Genomic DNA, 26,154 nt, shown 5'->3' on the forward strand with positions numbered 1-26,154 from the left:
CTGCATGTTATTCTAAGGGTCGAGTCAGCCGAGCGAAGTCAAACGAGCCCATTACGCACACGTTTCATTGGATTTGCAGCTAGAGTCTTGCCGTTACCAGTGAGGGCCTTGCCAAAGGAGTGCGCCAGCCTGACGGCTCCCGGGTCTTGTCCAGTAGGACGTGTGTCCCTCCACGCAGATGCTCCGTGCTGTGAGTTTGCTGAAAGACCGTGCTCCGGAACTAGCGTGTCTGGAGTTGGGGGTGGGGGTGGGGGTGTGGAGGGAGGAGCCTTGGAACCACCGCCACCCAGGTCTGAGATCCCCGAAGCCTACAGCCCACATGACTGGCCACCTCTGTCACGGCTAGACCTTCCCCCTCCTCCGGGCGTTTGTCGGATGGCCTGTACTTAGGGGCTCCCTGTGGGATATGACAGGGAGCATCCCCCCCGCCCCCGTCATAGCCTTGGGTTTGCACAGAACTGACCAGACCAGAAGCATCAAATGCAGCCTTTGATGGCTGTGGGTCAGCCTCTTAACCCAGAGAGCATCCATGCCAACGTGACCGGCTCTGCAAGGTCGAAGCCTCTTTGTGACCCTGCTCACTCACCCCTTGCTGGGGCATCACCCTGGTGACGCCTGTGTGTTGGCGGTTTCCTTCTACCTGCTCGCTGGGGGCGGCACACCAGCCCACGGACTCCACGTGGAGAAAGCTGGACGGAAGCCGACCGGACGGAGGTGGGGCGAGGTGTACAGACCGCCTCCAAGGTGACCGAACCGCGGCGCCAACACGCCCTGGGCCGTGCGCTGTGTCTCGTTTTAAACCCTCTGAACACAAAACAACTCACTCAGAAAGACCCAAGGGGTGCTCTTCTGCTTGATTTATTACCTCCTCGGAGACCCTGAGACTTCCCTGGCGGCTCAGATGGTAAAGCATCTGCCTACAATGCAGGAGACCCGGGTTCAATCCCTGGGTCTGGAAGATCTCCTGGAGAAGGAAATGGCAACCCACTCCGGTATTCTTGCCTGGAAAATCCCATGGATGGAAGAGCCTGGTAGGCTACAGTCCATGGGGACGCAAAGAGTAGGATACCACCCAGAGACTTCACTTTCACGGAGACCCTGAGATGGGGGTGGGCAGACTGCACTATCGACCTGATCATTTAAGGACTTCCAACCAAAGCGGGGTGCACATGGTTGGCCGGGGCCTCATGCAGGTGCTGGTCTGGAGCGGGGAGAGTGAGAGGACCTGGCAAGATGCCCACCCTCCTCCCGCACCCTGGGCTTCCTGGACACGCCAGCTGCGGAGGATCTGATCCAACCTCATGATCCAGGTGCCGGCACCACGAGGCAGGCTCTGACCACGCACGAACCGCCTGCCGAGGTGCTCACTTGCGTCCTCAGCGCGGGGCTGCCTCCGGGTTGCACCCCAGGGCCCGGTCAGAGTCACCCCGCCCCCTCCCACCAGCACCTCAACCCCCTCATGAACAGGCGGCCCGAGGCTTGACTCTGACTCTGGGTCTGCTCTGCACTGAGGTTCAGACGGTGTGGGCGGTGGCTCCACGCGGAGGGACGGTTCCATGCACCTGGTGAGGCCCGCTTCCACCCAGCCCTGCTCCCAGGGGGCCGGGCCTTCCCGGGAGACGGAGGGCCTGCCCTGCGCTGGGCCCTTAGTGAGGCCAGCCGGAGGGGGTCAAGCTAGGAAGACGAGTGCAGGGCTGCACAGGGGAAGGGGTGGGTGCTGGGAGAGCGGGTCCGAGGGTGGGCAGGCGGTGGGGAGGTGGGGTGGGGGGCGGGGCGCCCCTGTGCTCCTGAACCGCAGGTCTCGGAGGGCGGGCAGGTGGTGGGGAGGTAGGCAGGTGGTGGGGGTGGGGGGGGCGCGGCGCCCCTGAACCCCAGGTCTCCAGCTGCTGCTGTGCCCCTCCCCCACCCCGACCACTCACCCCCGGGCTCTGTGCCCTGCCGTCCCTGCAGGATCCGTGAGGGGCCGTCCGGGATGGGCAGCTTGGACTTCAGAGGCGGGCCGGAGGGTCTCGACCACAGGAGACCCTCAGGGAGAGCGGAGGGGCCGACCCCGCCGGCTCCAGCCCCCTCACTGACTCGGGCCACCCCGGGAGCGGTCCGAGGGCCCCGTCCAGCAGGCGCCCCTGGGGTCCTGTTCAAGCCTGCACCCCACTGGCCAACCTCGGGGCTCTGCAGAGTGCGCCACAGCCCCGGGCACCATCCAGGTTGCCGCGTGGGGCCCAGAGCCCCTGGTATACCCGAGGGGGAGGCTCCGCGGTGCCCGGTGAGACCTCGCGCTCCCAAGGCCTCTGTCTGCCCTCCACCCGCCCTGTCCATCTCCCGGGTGACAGGAAGGACGTGGGAGGGTGACGGCGTCCGGGAGACGAGGCGACCGCGGCAGCTGGTACTTCACCAGGTGTGGGTGTATGTGCGCCAGGCCGCGGGTGCAGAGGAGCACGTGACATGGGCCAGGGGCCCCAGGGCCCCGGGGCACTCGCAGCTTCCGTGTCACTGGTGTGGGCGCCGTCTCCTTGGATGTGGGCGGAGCCGGGGGCGGCGCTCCAGCCAAAGGCTTCAACGCGCATGCACTCAATGCAAGTAGGGCGTGGGGAAGGGGAGACCCCCCAAGCTGCTCCCCGGGAATCATCCCGTCAAGCGACCCTTAGGGCACACCCCGGGGGGCAGGCAGGGCCCTGGAGTCCCTGCCACGGGTATGGCGGGTGGGACACCCCGCACGTTCCCAGCGGGCTCTGGGGAGAGTTCGTCTGTCCACACTCGTTTCCATAAATAGTGACGTCAGCACACTTACTGTTTGTGCCCAAATGAATGCTGGAGAAAGGCAGGATCTCGCCTTTAGGGAGCTGCCGGGCAGGGGCTCGAGGCCTGTTACTGCATCGAACGAAAGCTCTTGGTGCCAGGAGGCCAGGGCCTGGGTAGAGGCTGCTCAGCAGCCCGGGGTCCAGGCGGCAGGCAGGGGCCCCAGGCAGCCTGACCCATGCTGTCCATGTGAGCCTGTGGGAGGAAATGCGGGAAATGTGTTTGGAGGAGCCAGCGGCTGGGTTTGCCGGGCGGCTGTGTGTGTGGGGGGGCTGCTGCCGCCCAGCGTGGGCGCCCCGGCCTCTCCCTCAGCTCGCCCCGCCCTTCCTCTCCTCTCGGACGGACGGTGAGGCTGCCTCTCTGTCCAGGAAAGGCCTGTGTAGTTTCATCTCAAAATAAGTAAAACATTACACTCCAGTTTTCAGAAGACATTGAGGAAGTGCCCACTGGGGTGGACGGCAGCCGGCGAGTGTCACAGGGGCTCGGAATTCCCTGTGATCTGAGGCGGACACACGACCACGGGGGTTTCTGGGGCCGGGGAGGTGGTCTGGTTGCTGTTGCTTGAAGGCAGCTGCAGAGAACAGACCAGAGATGGTCACAGGGATCCTAGGGAGGGTGGCCAGGCGGCTGCGTCTTGGTCCAGGAGACACTGGACCTGGGGATGCTGCAGGGCAAGCATGGAGCCAGGTCCCTGCTCACAGAAGGCTGACTCCCCTAGGCGGAGCTCCAGGCCAGTAGGAACCCATGGTCCTGCAGGGCTCCCAGACCTGGCCTGGAAGGGCCTCAGCAGTGTACCGGGCGGGTGTCTAAGCACAGCCTGGAGGCCCTGGGGACGCCTGGGGACTCTTTGGTGTCTCTGTGCAGGCGAGGAGACCGGCGCGGGGGGCCCAGGCAGCGAGGGGGGCAGGACCTGGAACCCCTCCGCCTTTTAATCCAGGCAAAGCTAGTGGACTCTCCCAGTCTCACACAGGGTGCTGGGCGCTGGGACACCGGGGAGTGGGGGCGGCCCCAGGCCTGGGCCAGCGGGTTCAGGCATCCAGGCTGGGTGACCGGTGAACAAGCCAGGGTGGGGCCTGGTGCCCGAGGGGTCCAGAGTGCCCGCGCGCGCCCGCCTAGTCGGCTCGGTCTCCTGGGCTGAGCGTGCGACCCCTTCCGAGCTGGTTCATGGGCCCCAGGGGTCCCGGCCGCCACTCCCTTAGTGTCAGAGAAGCTCGTGTTTCAAACCCGCTCCTGCCATCCGTCTGCCACACACCCTGTAAGAAGTTGGGCCCTAACTTTGGTCCCAGGGTCTTACTACAAAGGGGCCAAGAATAAACATGTACTGATCGCCGGTTACCCGAGAGGCGGGGGAAATGTGCTTCCATAGAGAGGAGGCCCATGGGGTGCCGGCGGAGGGCAGGCGGCCCCTGCGATGGGCCATCCGGGGTCGGGCGGAGGGCAGGCGGCCCCTGCGATGGACCATCGGGGGTCGGGCGGAGGGCAGGCGGCCCCCACGGTCTGTGGCGCGTTGCACAGTCCGGCCGCAGACTCGGGCCCGCACACCCTGCTCCTGGGCCCCCCAGGCCCCGTGCAATCTGCTCACAGTGTGCTTTCCCTCAGGTGAGTGAGAAGATGTAGAGGGGCCGCAGGCAAGCGATCGGCCCAGACGCGCGGCTGCCCCTCGGGCCACCCTCACCATGTCCAAAAAGGGCGCAGGCGGCCGGAGCAAGGGGGACAGGGCGGAGGTCCTCGCCGCGCTGCAGGCCGCCAACGAGGACCTGCGGGCCAAGCTCACCGAGATCCAGATTGAGCTGCAGCAGGAGAAGAGCAAGGTGGGCGCCCCCACCCCGCCCAGCCCCCACCCCGCTCCCGCCCAGCTCCGCCCCGCCACGCCACGCCGCGCCCCCACCCCGCTCCCGCCACGCCCCGACCCGGCTCCGCCCCGCCCCACCCCCACCCCGCCTGCGTTGGTTTCTCCTTTTGCTGAGTGTCCTAGAAGGTAAGTGAGAGACTTCGGTCGTTTGGGCTGAAGCCGTCCGGAGGGCAGGAGCCCCCACCCCCTGCCCCCCACGGCCGTGCCCCCTCCTTGGCGGATTCGTTTGAGAGGTGCTGGTGTCAGCCTTTGAGCACGCAGGTTTCCGGACACCCGTGCGTCTGCCCTCTTGCTTCCAGGGTTGGCGCCTGCTGGGTGCCACCCACGAGGCTTGACTCTGTTTTCAACCCGTGTTTTAACGAGACCTTCCCTAATAGACGGTAGCTCCCCTCTCTGCAAGAACACGCAGCCTTTCCGAACGCCGCGCTCGGGTGTCCGCCGCCGCAGAGTGTGGCTGCGGGCCGACCGCGTCTCGCTGTGCCGCAGGTCGGCCGGGTGGAGAGGGAGAAGAACCAGGAACTCAGGCAGGCGCGGGAGCACGAGCAGCACAAGAGCGCCGTCCTGCTCACCGAGCTGCGGACCAAGCTCCACGAGGAGAAGATGAAGGAGCTCCAGGCGCTGCGGGAGGCGCTGCTGCGCCAGCACGAGGCCGAGCTGCTGCGCGTCATCCGGACCAAGGACAGCGAGAACCAGCGGCTGCAGGCGCTGCTGCACGCCGTGCGCGACGGCGGCCCGGACCGGGCGCGCACCGTGCTGCTGTCCGAGGCCAAGGAGGAGGCCAAGAAGGGCTTCGAGGTGGAGAAGGTGAAGATGCAGCAGGAGATCTCGGAGCTGAAGGGCGCCAAGAGGCAGGTGGAGGAGGCGCTGACCCTGGTCATCCGCGCCGACAAGATCAAGGCCGCGGAGATCAGGAGCGTGTACCACCTGCACCAGGAGGAGATCTCCCGTATCAAGAAGGAGTGCGAGCGCGAGATCCGCCGGCTGGTACGCGCGGCGGGGGCGCGGGCGCGGGGAGGGGGCGGGGCGGGGCCGGGGCTGGAGAGGGGGAGAGGGTGGGGGAGGGCCGCGTGGATCCGGGCGTGGCCGGGCAGCGCTTGGGCTTTGCTCTCGGGAGGGTTCCCCCCCACCCCGCACCCTGGCACAGGGCGCCTCGCACCTCTGCTCTTGGTTTGCGGACTCCAGAGAGGCCAGGCTGCTGAAAACAGCAGCATGCGGTTCAGAACTCACCAGTCAGTGGCCCAGGGCCCAGGCCGCCGCAGTCCTCCCCGCTCCACGCCACCCAGCTTTCCTTCCCAGCTTGGTCAGAACGAGACGCCCACGAGGGGGCCTCCTCCAAAAAAGGGTTTATGAAAGGCCCCCCGTCTTGCAGCCCCAGGTTAAGCTCAAGGCGTGCAGGGGCCGGTTGGATGACATGAGCTCCGCCTCCATAACCAGCAGGGTCTGCAGTCTGTCAGCTCGCTGGACCCAGAGAGGGGAGACCAGAGGCCTGCAGGCAAGGGTCTCGGCCAGGCCATGCCAGCGTTCCCAAACTGTGCAGTCTGGGAAGGCGTGGCTCTTCGCAGGTCAGGACCTCTGTGCATCCCCTGGCTCGCGAGAGCAGCTGCCCGATGCTCCCATGCCCCTGTGAGGAGAGGCTTCGGAGAAGCTCAGAGGTTGTGGGGGGTTCCACTTGATTCTCCTCATTCCTTGGAGCCTGGACCTCCTCAGTCACTGGGGAGGAATGAGCCCGTCACCCTTGCTAGGTGCTTCATCAGGACGCAGCTGGCTTTGCAGCTGGCCACGCTGGGGACCCCTGGATGCCCCTTGGGGGATGCAGCCAGCTTTCTTCCAGCACAGCCGTGCACCCAGGCCACCTCTCTCAGCCTCCTGGGCTTCTGGGTTCCAAACACCACCATGTTGCAGCTGCTCTGGACACAGGGCCCAGATAGGAGCTGGGGGCTGTGAACAAGCACAGCTCTGTCATGCTATGTGTGAGGGGCGCAGACGCCCCTACCCTGGGTGGCCCCCTCCCCCTTTCCAGAATGTCCCCTGTTCCACACTCCCTCTTTGAACTCTGCATCCATCCCTGGACCATGTGTTGGCACCAGGTCAGCACCCACTGCCCAAATCCACACCCTCTCCATCACCTCGATTGGCCTCAGTGTTCGTCATGGAGGCTCATGGCCCGATTTCCTTAACCACAGGGTCACGACAGAACCGACCGAAGCCCTCAACCTTGACCTGGGCTCCCCAGAGGGACCCACTTGCAGTTCTCCTAGCTGATTCTTCCGAGTTTTCTTCCGAGTCCTCAGAAATGTGTCTGCACCTCTCCTTCTTGATTTCTCAGGTTTAGCTCTTCCTTTGCTTCCCTGTTAGCCCCCTGTCCCCCAAGTCCCATTGGCCAGGTCTCAGCAGGACACAGAGCATGCCGCAGACAGGGCGGGCAGCCTTGCAGAGCCCCAGTGGCCCTGGTGGGGCCTGGCTGTGGCCCCAGGGAAGGGGTCAGGGCAGGCGCCGCCCTTGTGGGCGAGGGCCTCGGACGAGAGGGTGGCTCTAGGGGCACTCGGCCCAGTTGTGGAGCCAAGGAAGAAGGTGCCCCGACGCCCACTCCCCGGGCCCTGCTCCTGCTCTGGTTCCCAGGGCCTGGGAGGTGGGGCACCGGCCAGGGAGGAGGCTGTCGGGACACACTTGCTGCTCCGTCTGGGCTGAAGTGAGCGTTTACTATTCATGTCACAGGTGCTCTGTGAACGTTCACAAAAGACCCACCGTGGCCCACAATGAATTAATTACCTCTCTTGTACACCCTTTTATTTTCCTTCGAATTACTTTTTTTTCATTTGCTTAGTTTTCAAGTGAGGGGTGCTAAGTTGCTTCAGTCGAGTCCAACTCTTTGCGACACCCCTGAATTTCTGGAGGAAGGAATCCCCCGTCAATACAGTAAAAGCATTAAGAATTGTGCCCATTTCTGTGTTCTGAGACATCCTTCCTGGACGGACTGCTTTCCTAAAGCGGCCCGAGTCCTGAATTCCCTTTGTCACCGTCCGGCAAACCCTCCCCCTCTCCTGTGTTAGCCCCCTCCCTTACCTTCCTCCTTCTGGATGAATGTTTCTCATCTGGGGGAAAGTACATTCTCTAATTGCTTCCTGGAGACAGAAGGAGGGAAGTGTGTTTGTGTGCGTGGAGTTTTTATTCTAACCTCACTCGCAGTGGATGTTGTAACTCAATGTGGTATTGGAGGTTGGAAAACCTTTATTAGAATTTGAAGGGATTTCAGCCTCGTCTTCTGACTCTGCGTGTTGCTCTAAGAAACTATACGATATTCTGATTCCTGGTCCTCCGTCATCCTTCCCCAGAAGTTACGGAATACTGTCCCTGCGCTCGGAGCTTAGCTGAAAGTTGAGGCTGATGTGCCTGTGGTGCAAGTATTGGTTCACCCAGCTTACCAGGCAGCCAGGAACCTTTCTAACCAGAAACTCGTGTCTCTCGGCTCTGGAAGGCTTTATTCTGCTGTTTCCTACCCATCTCTCTCCCTCTCTTCCTTCTAGAAGCCCCATCAGCCAGATGTTGAGACTTGGACTTGATACTCTGATTCTCTTAATTTTCTCTTCAACCTTGGGTTTTTGTTCTACTTTCGAGGAAATTCCCTTGACTTTCTCATCTAACTCTTCTGCTTAATATTTTTGTTTCTGCCTTCATAATTTAATCCTCCAAATGTTTGTTCTCTGAAAGTTTGGTCATTCCCCTCTTACTCATAGATGTAACATCATCTTATTTCCCTGAGAATAATATAATACTTATATTTCCTATGTAAGAAATATACTACTTGCATTTGTTTTACGCTTTTGTCTCTATTCCTTTCATCGTCTATGTGCTTCAGAGTCTCTTTTGCCTTGTTTCATCCCAGCTGCTGTCTCTCTCACGTTGGAGGGTTTCCTTGAGTGACAAGGGCTTTACCTTAAGGTGAACTGGAAGAGATTCTGCCATTTTCTTGAGGACATTTTTCCTTTCACCCTTTTTTCTTTTTTTTTTTTTTTTGTCTTTCTCCACTGAGGAATTCAAGTCAGGACACTAAGGCAAAAGAAAGAAATTAAAGACATCAGATTGGAAAGGAAGAAAATAAAACTCTTCTGTGGGTGACGTGACTTTGTAGGTAGAAAACTATAAGGAATTCCCCCAAATGAACTATTGAATGAGTTCAGCAAGGTTTCAAAGTACAGACACTACATGCAAAACTCAGTCATATTTTATACACAAGCAACAGACAGTCCAAAATGAAAATTTAAAAAATTCTGCTCGTAATGGCATGAAAAATACAATAAAAGACGTGGGAATAAGTTTAACAAAAGGCGTGCAAGACTTGTACACTGAAAATATGGGTGCCCAGCACAGTTGGGAGGAACTGAAGAAGAGCCAAGTGGAGAGGTGTTCCCTGTCCCTGGGCTGGAGAACCAGGATCATTAGGTGGGGACACTTCTCCCCAAATTAACACGAAGAGTAAACGCAGGGCCTGTGAGAACCCCAGAAGGCTACTCTGCAGGCAGGGACATTACATTACATTTACATTAAAATGCAAGTAAGTATCTCCCCTGCTCTGTGGGCTGGCTTTTTGTATCCTCAGTGATGATACCTTTGTGAGCTGAAGGTTTAGATTCTAGAGTAGCCTCATTTACTAGGCTTTTCCTTTAGGGTTGGTGCTTATTGTGTCTTGTTTAAGAAATCCTTTTATTCTGAAGCATGGAGATTTATGTTTTTAAAAGTTTATAGTTTCATCTTTCATGCACAGGTCTTTGCCCTCTGTAGCATGTGTGTGTGTGTGTCTGTGTCTGTGAGTGTGTGTGTATGACTGTGTGTGTGAGATATGTAAGGCAGAGACCCAGTTATATTTTTTTCCAAATGGACATATAGTTGTTTTAGCAACTCTTTTTTAATTTTTTTTGGCCATGGAGCATGGCATGCAGAATCTTACTTCCCACCCACTAACCCCCAATCTAGGATCAAACCCATGTCCCCTACAGTGGAAGCCCTGAGTTTTAACCACTGGACAGTCAGGAAAGTCACATAAAAACTCTTAAAAAGACCATTTGCCCCCCAGTCCTCTGCCATGCATTAAGTGTTCTTAAATGAGAGGGTGTTTTTTCATCATTTGCCCCATCTAAAGCCTATTTTATAGGAATGACTCCAGTCCTATCATCAGCTGAATTTCTGAGTAGCGAGTCCTCCCACTATGTTCTTCTTGAAGACTCAGCCCTTCAGGCTTCCATGGAAACCTCAGAATCATTTTTCCTAAAAAAAAGTTGAAATTCTTATTGGGATCGTAGCTAACTGTTAAAGGACAAGTTTTAACAGAGGGTGTGATCATGATGGTTGTAAAAATATGTACTGAATATATGTCAAAATTTTTATTTAAATCAGTGACTAACGAGAAACAAGTAAATGTTACAACTGATTCGAACAAGGATTTGATTTGAATTGATTTCTGTTCCCTACCTGGCAAAGATCCTTTGCAAGGCCACAAACATCCGCTGGATCATTGAAAAAGCAAGAGAGTTTCAAAAAAATCTATTTCTGCTTTAGTGACTATGCCATAGCCTTTGACTGTGTGGATCACAGTAAACTCTGGGAAATTCTGAAAGAGATGGGAATACCAGACCACCTGACCTGCCTCTTGAGAAACCTGTATGCAGGTCAGGAAGCAACAGTTAGAACTGGACATGGAACAACAGACTGGTTTCAAATTGGGAAAAGGAGTACGTCAAGGCTGTATATTGTCACCCTGCTTGTTTAGTTTATATGCAGAGTACGTCATGAGAAATGCTGGGCTGGAGGAAGCACAAGCTGGAATCAAGATTGCCAGGAGAGATCCTTTTGTAGTTCATGAGCATGATGATTGGGTGTTCATGCTGCTGCGTGACATGTGCCTCCTTCCAAACCTTGTTACAACATCGGCACGTTACCTGTCTGACGTGAAAAAAAAAAAAAAAAGATTGCCAGGAGAAATAGCAATATCTCAGATATGCAGATGACACCACCCTTATGGCAGAAAGCGAAGAAGAACTAAAGAGCCTCTTGATGAAAGTGAAAGAGGAGAGTGAAAAAGCTGGCTTAAAGCTCAACATTCAGAAAACAAAGATCATGGCATCTGGTCCCATCACTTCATGGCAAATAGATGGGGAAACAGTGGAAACAGTGTCAGGCTTTATTTGGGGGGGCTCCAAAATCACAGCAGATGGAGATTGCAGCCATGAAATTAAAAGGTGCTTGCTCCTTGGAAGAAGAGCTTTGACAAACATAGGGTATTAAAAAGCAGAGACATCACTTTGCCAACAAAAAAGTCTGTCTAGTTAAAGCTATGGTTTTTCCAGTAGTCATGTATGGATGTGAGAGCTGGACCATAAAGAAAGCTGAGAGCCAAAGAATTGATGCTTTTGAACTGTGGTGTTGGAGAAGATTCTTGAGAGGCCCTTGGATAGCAAGGAGATCCAACCAGTCCATCCTAAAGGAAATCAGTCCTGAATATTCATTGGAAGGACTGATGCTGAAGCTGAAACTCCAATGCTTTGGCCACCTGATGTGAAGAGCTGACTCATTTGAAAAGAACCTGATGCTGGGAAAGATTGAAGACAGGAGAAGGGGACGACAGAGGATGAGATGGTTGGATGGCATCACCAACTCGATGGACATGAGTTTGAGTAAACTCTGGGAGTTGGTGATGGACAGGGAGGCCTGGGGTGCTGCAGTCCATGGGGTCGCAAAGAGTCAGACACGACTGAGCAACTGAACTGAACTGAACAGATGGAAGTGTTTGCTTTGCTAACAGTTTTCTCCAGGTAAACACCTGTCTCCACAGAGTCACAGGATGGCCTAGTCACAGACAAAGGCATGCACCTCTGTGGAATCAGACAGCTCTCCAAGGCTCCAGCACTCCTAGAAAAGGAACCAATTTTGTGTTTTGCTTATTTTAGAGTCTTTTGCAGTTATTCCCTTTAGAATCTGTAATCCTTTTGGGGAATCTCCTTTAGTTTCATGTACATGTGTGTATATGCATATATGTATGTATTTCACACACAAAGACACACACACGTACACATATGAGCTTCCTCAGATGGTAAAGAACCCACCTGCCAGTACAGAAGACCCAGGTTCGATCCCTGGGTCGGCAAGATCCTCTGGAGAAGCAAATGGCAGCCCACCCCAGTATTCCTGCCTGGAAAATCCCATGGATGGAGGAGCCTGGCAGGCAACAGTCCATGGGGTCACAGAAGAGTTGGATACAACTGAGTGACTAGGCGCGCTCACACACACACACATACACACACATGCATATTATATGTGTATCATTGATGACATGCCTGCCTGACAGCAAGAAGACTAGTGTTTCGTCTCTGAGACCCCCACCCCTGCCTGGAGGCCCTCAGCTCCGCGTCCCTCTTAGTCCAGTGGGCAGGGGAGAGGCTGTAGGTCATGGTCCACCCACTGCACTTCCCGCCCCTTCCGCCAGACGTCGCTGTTGGAGGCCGGTCCATGAGGCGCTGCCCAGACGGGCCTCAGGACCCAGCGTCCCCAGCCCCACCTCCGTCCACCGCAGCCACTGTTCCCCAAGCCCAGTCCTGTTACAGAATACACAAGGTGATCTCTCCAGTTTTCCTGGGGTGTAATTGACAGTTACCTCACATCACTGTATAGGTGTAAACTATGCAGCATGGTGGTCTGACTTACCTGTGTGTGAAATGACTTTCGCCATGAGTTTCGTTAGTATCCATCAGCTCACTAGAGACTACAAGAAGAAAAACCAGAAGAAAATTAAAAAACATTTTTCCTTGTGATAAGAACTGTTAAGATCTACTCTGTCAATGGGTTTCATATATATCAATATAATCAGTGCTGTGTTTTTGTGCAATGTCAGCAAATTGGGAAAACTCCACTGTGGCCACAGGACTGGAAAAGGTCAGTCTTCTTTCCAATCCCATAGAAGGGTGATGCCAAAGAATGTTAAAACTGCCGCACAACTCATTTCACATGCTAGCAAGGTTATGCTCAAAATCCTCCAAGCGAGGCTTCAGCAGTACATGACCGAGAACTTCCAGATGGACCAGCTGAGTTTAAAAAAGGCACAGGAAGCAGAGATCAAACTGCCAACCTTAACTGGATCAAAAGGAAAGCAAAGGGATTCCAGAAAAGCATCTGCTTCTGCTTCATTGACTACGCTAAAGCCTTTGACTGTGTGGGTCACAACGAACTGTGGAAAATTCTTAGAGGTGGGAATACCAGACCACCTTACCTGCCTCCCAAGAAACCTGTATGTGGGTCAAGAAGCAACAGTTAGAACCGGACAAGGAGCAACAGACTGGTTCAAAATTGGGAAAAGAGTATGACAAAGCTATGTATTGTTACCCTATGTATTTAACTTGTATGCAGAGTACATCATGTGAAATGCTGGGCTGGCTGAATCACAAGCTGGAATCAAAATTGCTGGGCGAAATATCAACAACCTCAGATATGCAGATGACACCACTCTAAGGGAAGAAAGTGAAGAGGAACTAAAGAGCCTCTTGATGAGGGTTAAAGAGGAGAGTGAAAAAGCTGACTTAAAACTCAACATTCAAAAAACTAAAATTATGGCCTCTGGTCCCATCACTTCATGACAAATAGATGGAGAAAAGTGAAGTAATTGATTTTATTTTCTTGGGCTCCAAAATCACTGTGGATGGTGACTGAAGCCATGAAATTAAAAGGGGCTTGCTCCTTGGAAGAAGAACTAAGACCAACCTAGAAAGCATATTAAAAAGCAGAGACATCATTTTGCCAACCAAAAGTCTGTCTAGTCAAAGCTATGGTTTTTCCAGTAGTCATGTATGGATGTGAAAGTTGGACCATAACGAAAGCTGAGTGCTGAATAATTAATGCTTTTGAACTGTGGTGTTGGAGAAGACTCTTGAGAGTCCCTTGGACTGCAAGGAGATCCAACCAGTCCATCCTAAAGGAAATCAGTCCTGAATATTCATTGGAAGGACTGATGCTGAACCTGAAACTCCAATACTTTGGCCACCTGATGCAAAGAACTGGCTCATTGGAAAAGACCCTGATGCTGGGAAGGATTGGGGGCAGGAGGAGAAGGGGATGACAGAGGATGAGATGGTTGGATGGCATCACCGACTCGATGGACATGGGTTTGAGCAAGCTCTGGGAGATAGTGGAGGACAGGGAGGCCCGGCGTGCTGCCGTTCATGGGGTCACAAAGAGTGGGAAGTGACAGTGACAGAAGAACAAGAACCAGTTAGCATCCATCAGCTCATGGAGAGACAACAAAAAGGAAAAAACCAAAAGAAAATTGTAAAAGAATTTTCCTCATGATGAGAACCCTCAGAATCTATTAACAGCTTCCTTGTATATCATATGAATCAGTGCTCTGTTGTGCTATGTCAGCAAATAATGAATAACACACGTGAAGTCTCAGCCACAGGCCCAGAAGACAGGAGGAGCTCCAAGAACCGGGGTCAGAGTGAGCACCAGCTCCCGCCTCCCGTGAGCCCTGGCCTGGCCCAAGCCTCCCCACCAGGGCCCTTTCTTCGTTGTGATGCTGCCGCCACGAGGCCCCCTCCTCTCAGCCAATGGAGGCCCAGCACCTACTCAGCCTTCCGTTCGGGCTCCTGCTGGTGGCCCTGGCCTTGGCCCTGGCTGTGAATTCAGGTGGACACGCGGCCCCACTGTGTGAACACATCTGGAGTGACTCTGGGGGGAGGGGGCGGTCTTGGCTGCAATGGGAGCTCCGGGGAACTTTCAGAGAAGGCAGGACTGGAAAGGAGGGGAATGGGGGCGGAAGTGGCAGGTGGAGAACGTGGTCCGGAGGCCGGCCTGGGTCAGGCCTGGCCTGGAGGGGGAGCGGGCTGGGGGCTGCGCAGGGGCAGGGTCCCGCCCTGAGCCACTTGCGGGGCCAGCAGGGGTCAGGGGGCTTAGGGCCACAGGATGGACATGGACCCAGAGCCGCAGACAGCGGCCGTGCAGTGAGGGCCACCAACTCCTCAGTGGGGGTGACTCTGCCGACGGCATCGGGGGGTCTCAGGGACACCTGTGCAGAGACGGCTGTGACCACCTCAGACAATGTTTGATAATCGCAGTTCCTTACAACCATCAAGCCAAGCGTTGCTATTTCCAGGGCTATGGCACGGGCCCTCCAGGGGGGTGGGGACGATTTCCCTGGGCCTGGGAGGAGGGCCCGTGGCTCTGGGAGGTCAGGGGTCAACTGGTGCTCCGTGGAGCCCTGGCCTGTGGGACGCACGGTCCCCTCCTCCCCGTCCCTGGCATTGCCCAGCGATGGACTCAGAACCCATCGTGTGACGGCGCTTGCAGGCCGGGAACAGCCGTGCAGCGGCCAGTGCTCACGCAGGGCTGCAGCCAAGTAAGGGGGAGCCCGGGGCCCTGCTGTGGCCCAGCCCAAGGACGGAGCGTGGTGGCCGCGGGCTGCCTGACCGGAAAGCCGAGGAGCGTGAAGGGAGGCCCGGGCCTCCGTGTCCTCGTGTGGCCGGCACCCCGAGCACAGGGACTCTGCCCGGAGAGCTGCAGGTAGCAAACCCAGGGCTGAATTCCTGCACGAGAGGTCAGGGAGCCCGCCTGGACAGCCGTGCCAGCAGCTGGCCTGGCAGGGAGGGGGCCAGAGAGAGCGGAGCTCAACATGCAGCGGCCACTTTGCAAAGAACGTGACAACCCCCAAGTGGCCAAAAGCAGGAGGCTCTCAGGCAGCAGTGTGGCCAGTGAGGCTGGCATTTCGGGCTGGGTCCCGCCTGCACGTCCGAGCCACTCTGGCCCTCGCCCTGGGGCTCTGGCCTGTTTGGGGTCTCCGAATTGCAGCTCACAGGGTCCGAGGGGGAGGCGGTGGTCATCTGTGGCCATGTCACAGAGCCAGCAGACAGTGGGCTGGCCCTGGTGAGATTGAGGCTGAGCCCCCGCAGGGCCAGGTCTGAGCAGGAGTGGGATGACTGGATGGAGCCAGGCCAGCTGTGGACAATTAGGTCCCTGTGTTGACCCCAGGACGCTGGGTGCTGGCCGGAGGTCAGGGCACGGAGGTCTCAGACTGAAGCTGTGTGGAGGGTGGGGACGGGTAGCCGGCCAGCACACCCAGACAGAACCTGGGAGGCCCCTTGGGCTGCACGCTGGCCCCTCCTGCAGAAGGGACTCCCTGGGGCTTCTCCCTGGGGCTCACATCAGAGCGACCAGGGGACCTTAGGAGGTGACACCCCAGGTGAGGCCAGGCCCGCTGTTCTCACAGACCCCACGACTGCCGCCCGGCTCCCTGGACTTTACAAAAGTGGGGTTTGGACCCTCAGGCAGCCTCAGGCAGCTGCACAGTGTCCCTGGAGAGCTCAGTCCAGGGTGGGGCTGGCTCCTATCAAAGTGGAAGGGAGTCAGCCGTCCGCTCTGACCAGCTCGCTGAGCTCAGGCACGGGCCCTGCATCCCGCCCGCACCTGGCTGGTGACCAGCTCTGAGGGCCTGGCTGCCTGCTGTGGGCGGGGAGGTGGGGGACTCTCAGCCCAGAAGCAGCTTCGGGCACCTTTGAGCTGTGTCGTTCTGGAATCAGGAGGGGATGTCTGTCGGGCACTCACTAAAATATCAGCTCAGATGGCTACTAAAAATTCTACAAACCCAAGAAGGACAGGCAAAACCAGGCGCTGCCTCACACTCTGCTGTTTGTTCGCTCTCTGGGGAGCGGTCCTCCCAGGGCAGGTGTGTGCTCACCTTTCCGGAGCCGGGGAGGGAGGTTCCCCGCGCTGGGCTTGATGGTGACCCTCGATGGGTGTCGTGGGGCGTAGGAGCTGGAGGCGGCCTCAGCTTGGGGGGCGGTGGTTAGACCAAGTCAGTGCGCTTCACGGACACCTGGTGCTGGTAAGTGTGGGTCCCAGGGTCCCCCGCGGCTCTCTGCACCTGCCCTGAGCCTGCTCCGTGCTGGGGGTGCAGTGATGGTCTGAGAAGGGCGCCTCTCCCCCCGGCAAGGGCGGTGCTCCTGCCTCAGCGTCCTGCTGCACCCCTTTTCTCAGGACCCATCGTCCCAGGGCCCCCCCCCCCCAGTTTTTCATACCCACACAACAGGGAGTGGGGCTGGGGGAGCCTGGCAGCCCCTGTGGAAGCAAGGACTCTGAATCTTGCTCTTGGTACCCGGGGACGCAGGGGCGTGGTGAGATCTGATTCTCTGGCTGTGTTTCAGGGCCGGGGGTGGGGGCACGAGTGGACATGGGAGGCCAACTGGAAGCCGCTGCTGTGGTCCAGGTGAGGGCAGGTGGCCGGGACCCACTGACTTGTCCTGATCGACTCCATGTCAGCTTTGGAAGCCCCGTCCTGGGCTCCGGGGAGCGCGGGATCCACTGGGTGTGGACGTGGTTGTGGATGGCGACACAGGCAGGGACGGGGCGTGACCCCCGCTCTCTGCAGCCCTGCCCTCCAGGACCCCACGGCCCCGACTGGGCGCAGCAGGAAGACCTGCAGGAAGGGGGCCACGTGTGCAGGGTTGCAGCCCCCAGAGGCGGGGCTGCCCGCTGAGCCTTCCGTGGCCATCCCGTTACCTGGGTTTGAATTTGCACCCCGAGCTGGAAGCTGCCCCCAGAGTGAGATGGGGGCCTCATGTGGCAAAGCGCGTCCCCCCTCAGCTGGCCGGCCCCGCTGTGCACCCGTGCCTCCTCCACAGACAGGCCTCTGAGTCTAAACAGCAGGAGCGGGAGATGCGGGAGCATGCCCCGGGTTGAGAGCCTCGGCATTCGGGCACCATGAGGCGCTGAGCACGAGGCCCCTGCGGACACTGATCTCAGAGGTATTTCCATCCTCCGAGATCCAGCCCCGCCCTTGGGGGAAGCTGGTGCACATCCCCGTTGTGGGCGGATCACGGAGCTCCATGGCTGACCTGACCACGTTACGTGGCGCATGTGATGACTTCTCCTGGAAGTCATCTTTCTGGTCTAAACCATCTGCTGAAATCACTGATTTGAGAGGGACTGTGCGTGGAGACCCTTGTTTTCATGCTTCCTGACGAAGGAACAGAGACATTTCCAAGGTGTCTGGGCAAGGGGCTAAATGTGAGGCCGGCCCCATATTAACGGGGTCACGTTGTCACCAGCCTGCTGGTTTCTGCTGACTGACCGGGCTTCCTCTCTACACTCTACCCTGTGCTCTGGGCAATGGGGGTTTAGCGGCTGACGGTTTCCTTTCTTCTGCTCAGCGCATCGCTTGGCCGTGAATTCTGTGATCTGGGCTAATTAGACATGGCGACTCTTTGTTCCAAGCTGACTTCAGCAGATGGCTGATTTATTAACTTATTCAAACCCTGCTCAGCAAGCAAAGCGGCGGCACAGCGTGTCCTGCTCTGCTGTGTGGAATGTGTCTTAAATCGAGTCCTCTTGTAAATCTGGTGCTGTTTGGACATCCCCAGCACCAGCATCTGTCTCTCAAGAATGGGTGGCATGGGGGCCCTTCTGCCTGCTCCTCCTCCAGGGTGCCAGCCTGCCCTTCGCTCAAGGACGGCTCTGTGGCCTCTGGGAGGGGCCTGGAGGCAGGGGCAGCTGTGTCTGGAAGGGCCAGACGCTGTCAGGAGCTTGAGCACGTTAGGGAGAATAGAAGGGGTTGCAGACCCCCCCAACCACCACCCGACGCCCCAGGCACCCCATCCCCTGCCAGTCTGGATCCTGCTGGCTCAGGGGCCACCCCTCAACCCAAGCCTTAGCTTAGAGAAAGCTGAATTTAAAATGTGGCTCTGCCTGCAGTCGGGCAGAACCCTGCCTTCCGTCCACACCTCGGAGCCAGGAGAGGCCGGTGCAGGAGGCCGCATATATTGGCCCCATGCACCATCCAGCCTTCCCGGGCCGGGCGTCCACAGAGCAGAGAGACAGAGGCCACGAGGGCTTTGGGGCCCACACCTCCTCTTCCTCCACATCCACAGTTGCCTGTTTTAACACGAACCTTGCTCATCCTGTTGACGGGGTATGGGGAATCCGGGGCGGCTCTGCTCCTCCCAATACTCAGCAGAAGGCAGGACGTAGAGGTGGCCTCTGTGGACCCCACTGACCGATTAGCCCCTGCAGGCCAGCTGGGAGAGGGGAGTCCTGCCAGGAGCCCAGGAGACTGGGCAGGGGTGTACAGTGTCCAGGAAGGAGGCCTCAGCCAGCCCCGCCTGGTCAGAGCCAGGGAGTCGTGAGCGGCCTGGACGTGGGACACGCGGCTCAGTCCAGGCCTTGCTTCAGGTCTCAGAGCCCGAGAGGCCGGCAGGGCTGCTCAGCGGGGGTCCCTCCTGACGCTTGTGCTCAAGTCACTCTGCCTGTCTCTATGGTAACTGCATCTCACCTGCCTGCGTGTGTGATTGTGTTCTGTTCTGCTTGTAGATGGAGGAGATAAAATTTAAAGACAGAGCAGTCTTCGTGCTGGAGAGAGAGTTAGGGGTTCAAGCCGGGCATGCTCAGAGACTCCAGCTCCAAAAAGAGGCTCTAGACGAGCAGCTGTCCCAGGTCAAAGAGACCGACCGGCACCCGGGCAGCCCCAGGCGGGAGCTTCCTCATGCAAGCGGTGCAGGAGACGCCTCAGACCACTCAGGAAGCCCTGTAAGCACCTCCCACGCTCGCCCGGCCGACCCAGAGCCCAGACTGCCCCGCACGCGGCTCGTGGTCCCATGGGCAGCTCCCTGGGGAGTCCCGAGCCCAAGCCTTGGGGACTCTGCCCGTGTCGGCAGCCCACAGGCCAGGGGGACCCTCGGCTTCTCCGGCTTGACTGAGAGGGCCCGGAGACGTCTCTCTCTTCCCTCCTTGCTGCCGCAGCGCAGCACTGGCCTGGCCCTCTCCTGGTCCCCCCCATGGGTCTCGAGCTCCAGGCTTCCAGTTGTGCTGCCTCCGCCGCCAGCCCCAGGTGGCTAAGGGGCCCTCCCTTGCTGCTAGGGGAGGTGGCCCGGCAGCTCCATCACCACACGCAGGCTTTGTCCTCCACTGGCGCTGACCCTCCTGCCCTGGTTTCTGTGCTCGTGACCAGCTGCCCGGCACCCGCTTTCCTTGTGAGCACGCCACTGTCCGCGCCTCAGGCTGCGTGACCGCGTGGGGCTGTGACCCCACCCATCTCCTCTCACTGCTCCTCATTCAGAGCCCTCTGCGGGGTCCCGGGAGTCTGGAAGGGGTCTACATTCCACGGACCCTCCACACGGTCCTTCCGGGTCGGCCCCTGGCCTCTCCTGCACCTGCTGAATGAGGAACCGTCCCCTGGTCCTTCCCGGACTCGCGTCTGTTTGCTTTGAGGACAGAGCTGCGTTTGAGCCGAGCCAGCCGTAGGGCAATGATCTTTCAAGAATGGAGCATAACATTTTACAATCTTGTTATGTAATGGCTTAACTGGGTTAAAACCAGCTCTGGCACCGGACAGATCCCATTAACTCCAGAGATTCTGAAGCCAGATCAAAATGTTTTCATTGACTTTTTTTAGTAAGTTCCAGTGGCTCCCAAAGTGACCTTTTAGAAACTCAATTTGAGGGACCACTCTTCCTGGGAATCCCACTTTGGAAAGTTTTAAGCTGAACATAATTTCCTGGGCTCACATTATAATACGAGGAAAATGAGACCCCCCGCTACAGTGCAGGGCAGCCCCCCAACCTTTAAAGCTGCAGCCGGCAGTGGCCACGTGAAGCATGGTGCTGGCTTCTGGGTTTTCTCAGCGTCTCGCCCACCTGCGGCATCTGCATCCGCATGCCCTTGCCCCCACATCTGCGTACTCTGAACATGTCTGCTCCTGCATTCTGTCCCCAGCGTGCAGCCCGCAGTGCCCCCAGCCATTAGAATCATGGGCCATTGTGACACAGAAGTGCCTTGGTTTCCGTGGTGTGTTGGGACTTGCCATGGTTGTTGTGTCTGTTCTCTATGAACAGTTATTTGCAGTTGATTTTTGTTTTAGGAACAGCAGTTGGATGAAAAGGATGCTCGGCGTTTCCAACTTAAGATTGCGGAGCTGAGCGCGATCATCCGGAAACTCGAGGACCGCAATGCCCTGCTGTCGGAGGAACGGAACGAGCTGGTGGGTGGCCTCGGGCCTCTGAATTCTGTGGGCCTGTGTCTGCCATGGAGGGGGAGCTGGGGCATCCACTTCCAAAGTTTCCCATGGAAGAGTGATGGTGACAGGGTGTTTCCAATAAAACTTTATTAACAACAGCAGGTAGGGGACCAGATACGGGCTAAGGCACTGGTTGGCTGATCCCTGCCCTGTGTCGCTGGCACACGTGTCCCTGTTCTGTGTGTTATCTGAGACATGTGAGGACCTCGCCTGCTAGTGGCACCCTCACCGTCAGTCCTTATGGCCACAGAGATTCCCCAGTGACCTGTCTGCTGGGACATGAGCTCTCCCAGGTGGCGGAAGGCTCACGGACTGGGCTGTTTCCCCATAGCTCTTTCAAGCAGAACAGAGTGCATCGCCAGACCTCTGTCCTCTGCGGAACACGAGTCTTGTTCTGATTGCTTTACCACCTCTGTTTGGAGGCTGCTGGTTCTCTGTGGTGCTTTTAAACCTCGTAATATATAATTAATCTCGTCTTTCAGTTAAAGCGTGTAAGGGAAGCTGAAAGTCAGTACAAGCCATTGCTGGACAAAAACAAACGCCTCACTCGGAAGAACGAAGATCTGTCCCACAGTTTACGTCGGATGGAAAACAAGTTAAAATTTGTCACCCAGGAGAACATAGAGATGGTAAGGAGATCATTCTCATGTAACTAGCCTCTCCTATGTGAGGTCTGATAGCAAGATCAAGGCTTTGTTCTCCCAGGCGTCTGTGGGGCTGGGAGCTTGCCGGCAGAGAGGCCTGGGGGTGACCAGTGACAGAGCTTCTGAGATACAGGCAGCCGGGGTGAGGAGACCCCAGCTGCCCTTCAGCAGTTGGGCCCCTCACTCCACATGTTGTGTGGTCTGTCTGGTTTGCAGAGGCAGAGAGCAGGGATCATACGGAGACCCAGTTCCTTGAACGACCTGGATCAGAGTCAGGACGAGCGGGAGGTGGACTTCCTGAAGTTGCAGATTGTTGAGCAGCAGCATCTCATAGATGAGCTCTCCAAGGTAACTGCTGGGTGCCACCCTGCCCGCTGGCCACGCTCCCGGACCCACCCCACTCTGCCGCCCACAGGGCCCCCTGCACCCAGGACACGGGCAGAGTCTCTCCCCAGGGGTTGGCTCCTGCCCCTCCTAATACCCCCCCCCCTCCTCACCTTCAGGTCTGGGGCTCTCAGAGCAGCAACACCACCTGTGTCCACCCCGGGCCTCTCACAGCGCTGGAGGCAGGATCCAGAGTCAGGGTGGGGTAGGGCTGGGCTCCTGCCAGGGGTGCTGGGGAGGACAGGAAGCTTCCGATGGCCTCCAGTCACGTCCCTTTGGTCTCAGCCATCCTCCCGGCACCCCGCCCCCCCCCTTTCTCTGGGCACCACCCACCCCCACCCAGGATGGTCTCCTCTCAAGTTCCATAACCTAGCCACATAGACCCCATTGCCAAACAAGGCCATAGCTCCAGGTCTGGGGATGGGGTGTGGGCATGTCTTTCTGGGGACCCAACCTCCATCTATGTCCCCCTCTCCTGCATCCCCCACCCCAGCACAGCTTTTCCAATAGTTCTTCCTCAGACCAGTTACCCTCATTAGGGCATCTCCTAGTCCTCTGTGGGACCCAGACCGACTCCAAGGTCAGACCAGTTCAGAACCAGCTGCTTGGGTTGTTCTGTGCCCTTGGCGGTGGCAGGGAGGGGGCTGCTGAGGAGAGGACAGTGGCGGCGCTCTCTGTCACTTCCCACCCGGTGGTCAGGATGGGCTCTGGCCACCCAGCCTTCCGACAGGACCTGAGGTCAGTGCTCCGGTCCCTTCAATGGCCAGTGACTGTCCATCCCCTCAATAATAGGAATGCATGAGGGGAAGAGGAAAACGAAACCACCCTGGTTACAAATGCACCCTCACCCCTGCCTCTGACGGCTCTCCCCCTTGGGGCATCGGCCTAGGGAGGAAGGACCAAGCCCAGGGAAGGCCCGCCCTCTCAGGGAAGGGTCTGAGGAGAGCCATGAGAATCTGCATAGGGAAGCGGAGAGACTGGGGGCCGGCGGGACCCTGGGGGCTTGCGCGGGCAAGGTCTGTGCCCCTATCTCCAAGGTGCCTCCTCTCTTCCAGACCCTGGAGACCGCTGGCTACGTGAAGAGCGTGTTAGTAAGTGCCCTCAGCATCCCTCCTACATCCCCTCCAGTTTCCTCACTGTCCCTTCTACAGCCCCGCCCACTCCCTCAGCGTCCCTCCTACAGCCCCGCCCGCTCCCTCAGCGTCCCTCCTACAGCCCCGCCCGCTCCCTCAGCGTCCCTCCTACAGCCCCGCCCACTCCCTCAGCGTCCCTCCTACAGCCCCTCCCGCTCCCTCAGCGCCCCTCCTACAGCCCCGCCCACTCCCTCAGCGTCCCTCCTACAGCCCCGCCCGCTCCCTCAGCGTCCCTCCTACAGCCCCGCCCACTCCCTCAGCGTCCCTCCTACAGCCGCGCCCACTCCCTCAGCGTCCCTCCTACAGCCCCGCCCACTCCCTCAGCGTCCCTCCTACAGCCGCGCCCACTCCCTCAGCGTTCCTCCTACAGCCCCGCCCACTGCCTCAGCGTCCCTCCTACAGCCCCGCCCACTCCCTCAGCGTCCCTCCTACAGCCCCGCCCGCTCCCTCAGCGTCCCTCCTACAGCCCCGCCCGCTCCCTCAGCGTCCCTATTACAGCCCCGCCCGCTCCCTCAGCGTCCCTCCTACAGCCCCGCCCGCTCCCTCAGCGTCCCTATTACAGCCCCGCCCGCTCCCTCAGCGTCCCTCCTACAGCCCCGCCCACTCCCTCACTGTCCCTCCTACAGCCCCGCCCGCTCCCTCAGCGCCCCTCCTACAGCCCCGCCCGCTCCCTCAGCGCCCCTCCTACAGCCCCGCCCGCTCCCTCAGCGTCCCTCCTACAGCCCCGCCCGCTCCCTCAGCGTCCCTCCTACAGCCCCGCCCACTCCCTCAGCGTCCCTCCTACAGCCGCGCCCACTCCCTCAGCGTTCCTCCTACAGCCCCGCCCACTGCCTCAGCGTCCCTCCTACAGCCCCGCCCACTCCCTCAGCGTCCCTCCTACAGCCCCGCCCGCTCCCTCAGCGTCCCTCCTACAGCCCCGCCCGCTCCCTCAGCGTCCCTATTACAGCCCCGCCCGCTCCCTCAGCGTCCCTCCTACAGCCCCGCCCACTCCCTCACTGTCCCTCCTACAGCCCCGCCCGCTCCCTCAGCGCCCCTCCTACAGCCCCGCCCGCTCCCTCAGCGTCCCTCCTACAGCCCCGCCCGCTCCCTCAGCGTCCCTATTACAGCCCCGCCCGCTCCCTCAGCGTCCCTATTACAGCCCCGCCCGCTCCCTCAGCGTCCCTCCTACAGCCCCGCCCACTCCCTCACTGTCCCTCCTACAGCCCCGCCCGCTCCCTCAGCGCCCCTCCTACAGCCCCGCCCGCTCCCTCAGCGCCCCTCCTACAGCCCCGCCCGCTCCCTCAGCGTCCCTCCTACAGCCCCGCCCGCTCCCTCAGCGTCCCTCCTACAGCCCCGCCCGCTCCCTCAGCGTCCCTCCTACAGCCCCGCCCACTCCCTCACTGTCCCTCCTACAGCCCCGCCCACTCCCTCAGCGTCCCTCCTACAGCCCCGCCCGCTCCCTCAGCGTCCCTCCTACAGCCCCGCCCACTCCCTCACTGTCCCTCCTACAGCCCCGCCCACTCCCTCAGCGTCCCTCCTACAGCCCCGCCCGCTCCCTCAGCGTCCCTCCTACAGCCGCGCCCACTCCCTCACTGTCCCTCCTACAGCCCCGCCCACTCCCTCACCGTCCCTATTACAGCCCTGCCCACTCCCTCATCGCCCCTCCTCCAGCCCCGCCCACTCTCACTGTCCCTCCTACAGCCCCGCCCACTCCCTCACCGTCCCTCCTACAGCCCCTCCCGCTCCCTCAGCGCCCCTCCTACAGCCCCGCCCGCTCCCTCAGCGTCCCTCCTACAGCCCCGCCCACTCCCTCACCGTCCCTATTACAGCCCCGCCCACTCCCTCATCGCCCCTCCTCCAGCCCCGCCCACTCTCACTGTCCCTCCTACAGCCGCGCCCACTCCCTCACCGTCCCTCCTACAGCCCCTCCCGCTCCCTCAGCGCCCCTCCTACAGCCCCGCCCGCTCCCTCAGCGTCCCTCCTACAGCCCCGCCCACTCCCTCACCGTCCCTATTACAGCCCCGCCCACTCCCTCATCGCCCCTCCTCCAGCCCCGCCCACTCTCACTGTCCCTCCTACAGCCCCGCCCACTCCCTCACCGTCCCTCCTACAGCCCCTCCCGCTCCCTCAGCGCCCCTCCTACAGCCCCTCCCGCTCCCTCAGCGTCCCTCCTACAGCCCCGCCCACTCCCTCAGCGTCCCTCCTACAGCCCCTCCCACTCCCTCACCGTCCCTATTACAGCCCCGCCCACTCCCTCAGCGTCCCTCCTACAGCCCCGCCCGCTCCCTCAGCGTCCCTCCTACAGCCCCGCCCACTCCCTCAGCGTCCCTCCTCCAGCCCCGCCCACTCTCACTGTCCCTCCTACAGCCCCGCCCACTCCCTCACCGTCCCTCCTACAGCCCCTCCCGCTCCCTCAGCGCCCCTCCTACAGCCCCGCCCGCTCCCTCAGCGTCCCTCCTACAGCCCCGCCCACTCCCTCACCGTCCCTATTACAGCCCCGCCCACTCCCTCATCGCCCCTCCTCCAGCCCCGCCCACTCTCACTGTCCCTCCTACAGCCCCTCCCGCTCCCTCAGCGCCCCTCCTACAGCCCCTCCCGCTCCCTCAGCGTCCCTCCTACAGCCCCGCCCACTCCCTCAGCGTCCCTCCTACAGCCCCTCCCACTCCCTCACCGTCCCTATTACAGCCCCGCCCACTCCCTCAGCGTCCCTCCTACAGCCCCGCCCGCTCCCTCAGCGTCCCTCCTACAGCCCCGCCCACTCCCTCACTGTCCCTCCTACAGCCCCGCCCACTTCCTCAGCGTCCCTCCTACAGCCCCGCCCGCTCCCTCACTGTCCCTCCTACAGCCCCGCCCACTCCCTCAGCGTCCCTCCTACAGCCCCGCCCACTCCCTCACCGTCCCTATTACAGCCCCGCCCACTCCCTCAGCGTCCCTCCTACAGCCCCGCCCACTCCCTCATCGCCCCTCCTCCAGCCCCGCCCACTCCCTCACTGTCCCTCCTACAGCCCCGCCCACTCCCTCACCGTCCCTCCTACAGCCCCTCCCGCTCCCTCAGCGCCCCTCCTACAGCCCCTCCCACTCCCTCAGCGTCCCTCCTACAGCCCCGCCCACTCCCTCACCGTCCCTATTACAGCCCCGCCCACTCCCTCAGCGTCCCTCCTACAGCCCCGCCCGCTCCCTCAGCGTCCCTCCTACAGCCCCGCCCACTCCCTCAGCGTCCCTCCTACAGCCCCGCCCGCTCCCTCAGCGTCCCTCCTACAGCCCCGCCCGCTCCCTCAGCGTCCCTCCTACAGCCCCGCCCGCTCCCTCAGCGTCCCTCCTACAGCC

The 26,154-nt window shown here is 59.4% G+C and overlaps 1 protein-coding gene and 1 non-coding gene across 2 annotated transcripts in view; both read left to right on the plus strand.

Moving 5' to 3' along the window:
- Positions 1-26,154, plus strand: part of JAKMIP3 (Janus kinase and microtubule interacting protein 3) — a 94,970-nt gene that overhangs the window by 33,661 nt on the left and 35,155 nt on the right. Inside the window, exons 2-8 of the mRNA XM_061162942.1 lie at positions 4,396-4,607; positions 5,135-5,632; positions 18,986-19,201; positions 20,532-20,651; positions 21,170-21,316; positions 21,548-21,679; positions 22,771-22,806. Of these exons, the coding sequence (XP_061018925.1) occupies positions 4,473-4,607; positions 5,135-5,632; positions 18,986-19,201; positions 20,532-20,651; positions 21,170-21,316; positions 21,548-21,679; positions 22,771-22,806 (1,284 nt within the window). The 5' untranslated portion in view covers positions 4,396-4,472. The remainder of the gene's footprint in view (positions 1-4,395; positions 4,608-5,134; positions 5,633-18,985; positions 19,202-20,531; positions 20,652-21,169; positions 21,317-21,547; positions 21,680-22,770; positions 22,807-26,154) is intronic.
- LOC133070921 (small nucleolar RNA U13) lies at positions 10,487-10,591 on the plus strand. The gene has a single exon (XR_009696308.1). It is a non-coding gene; the product is annotated as a small nucleolar RNA U13 (small nucleolar RNA).

The sequence above is a fragment of the Dama dama genome, chromosome 15, assembly GCF_033118175.1.
Source record: "Dama dama isolate Ldn47 chromosome 15, ASM3311817v1, whole genome shotgun sequence".
In the NCBI taxonomy this organism is placed as follows: Eukaryota; Metazoa; Chordata; class Mammalia; order Artiodactyla; family Cervidae; genus Dama; species Dama dama.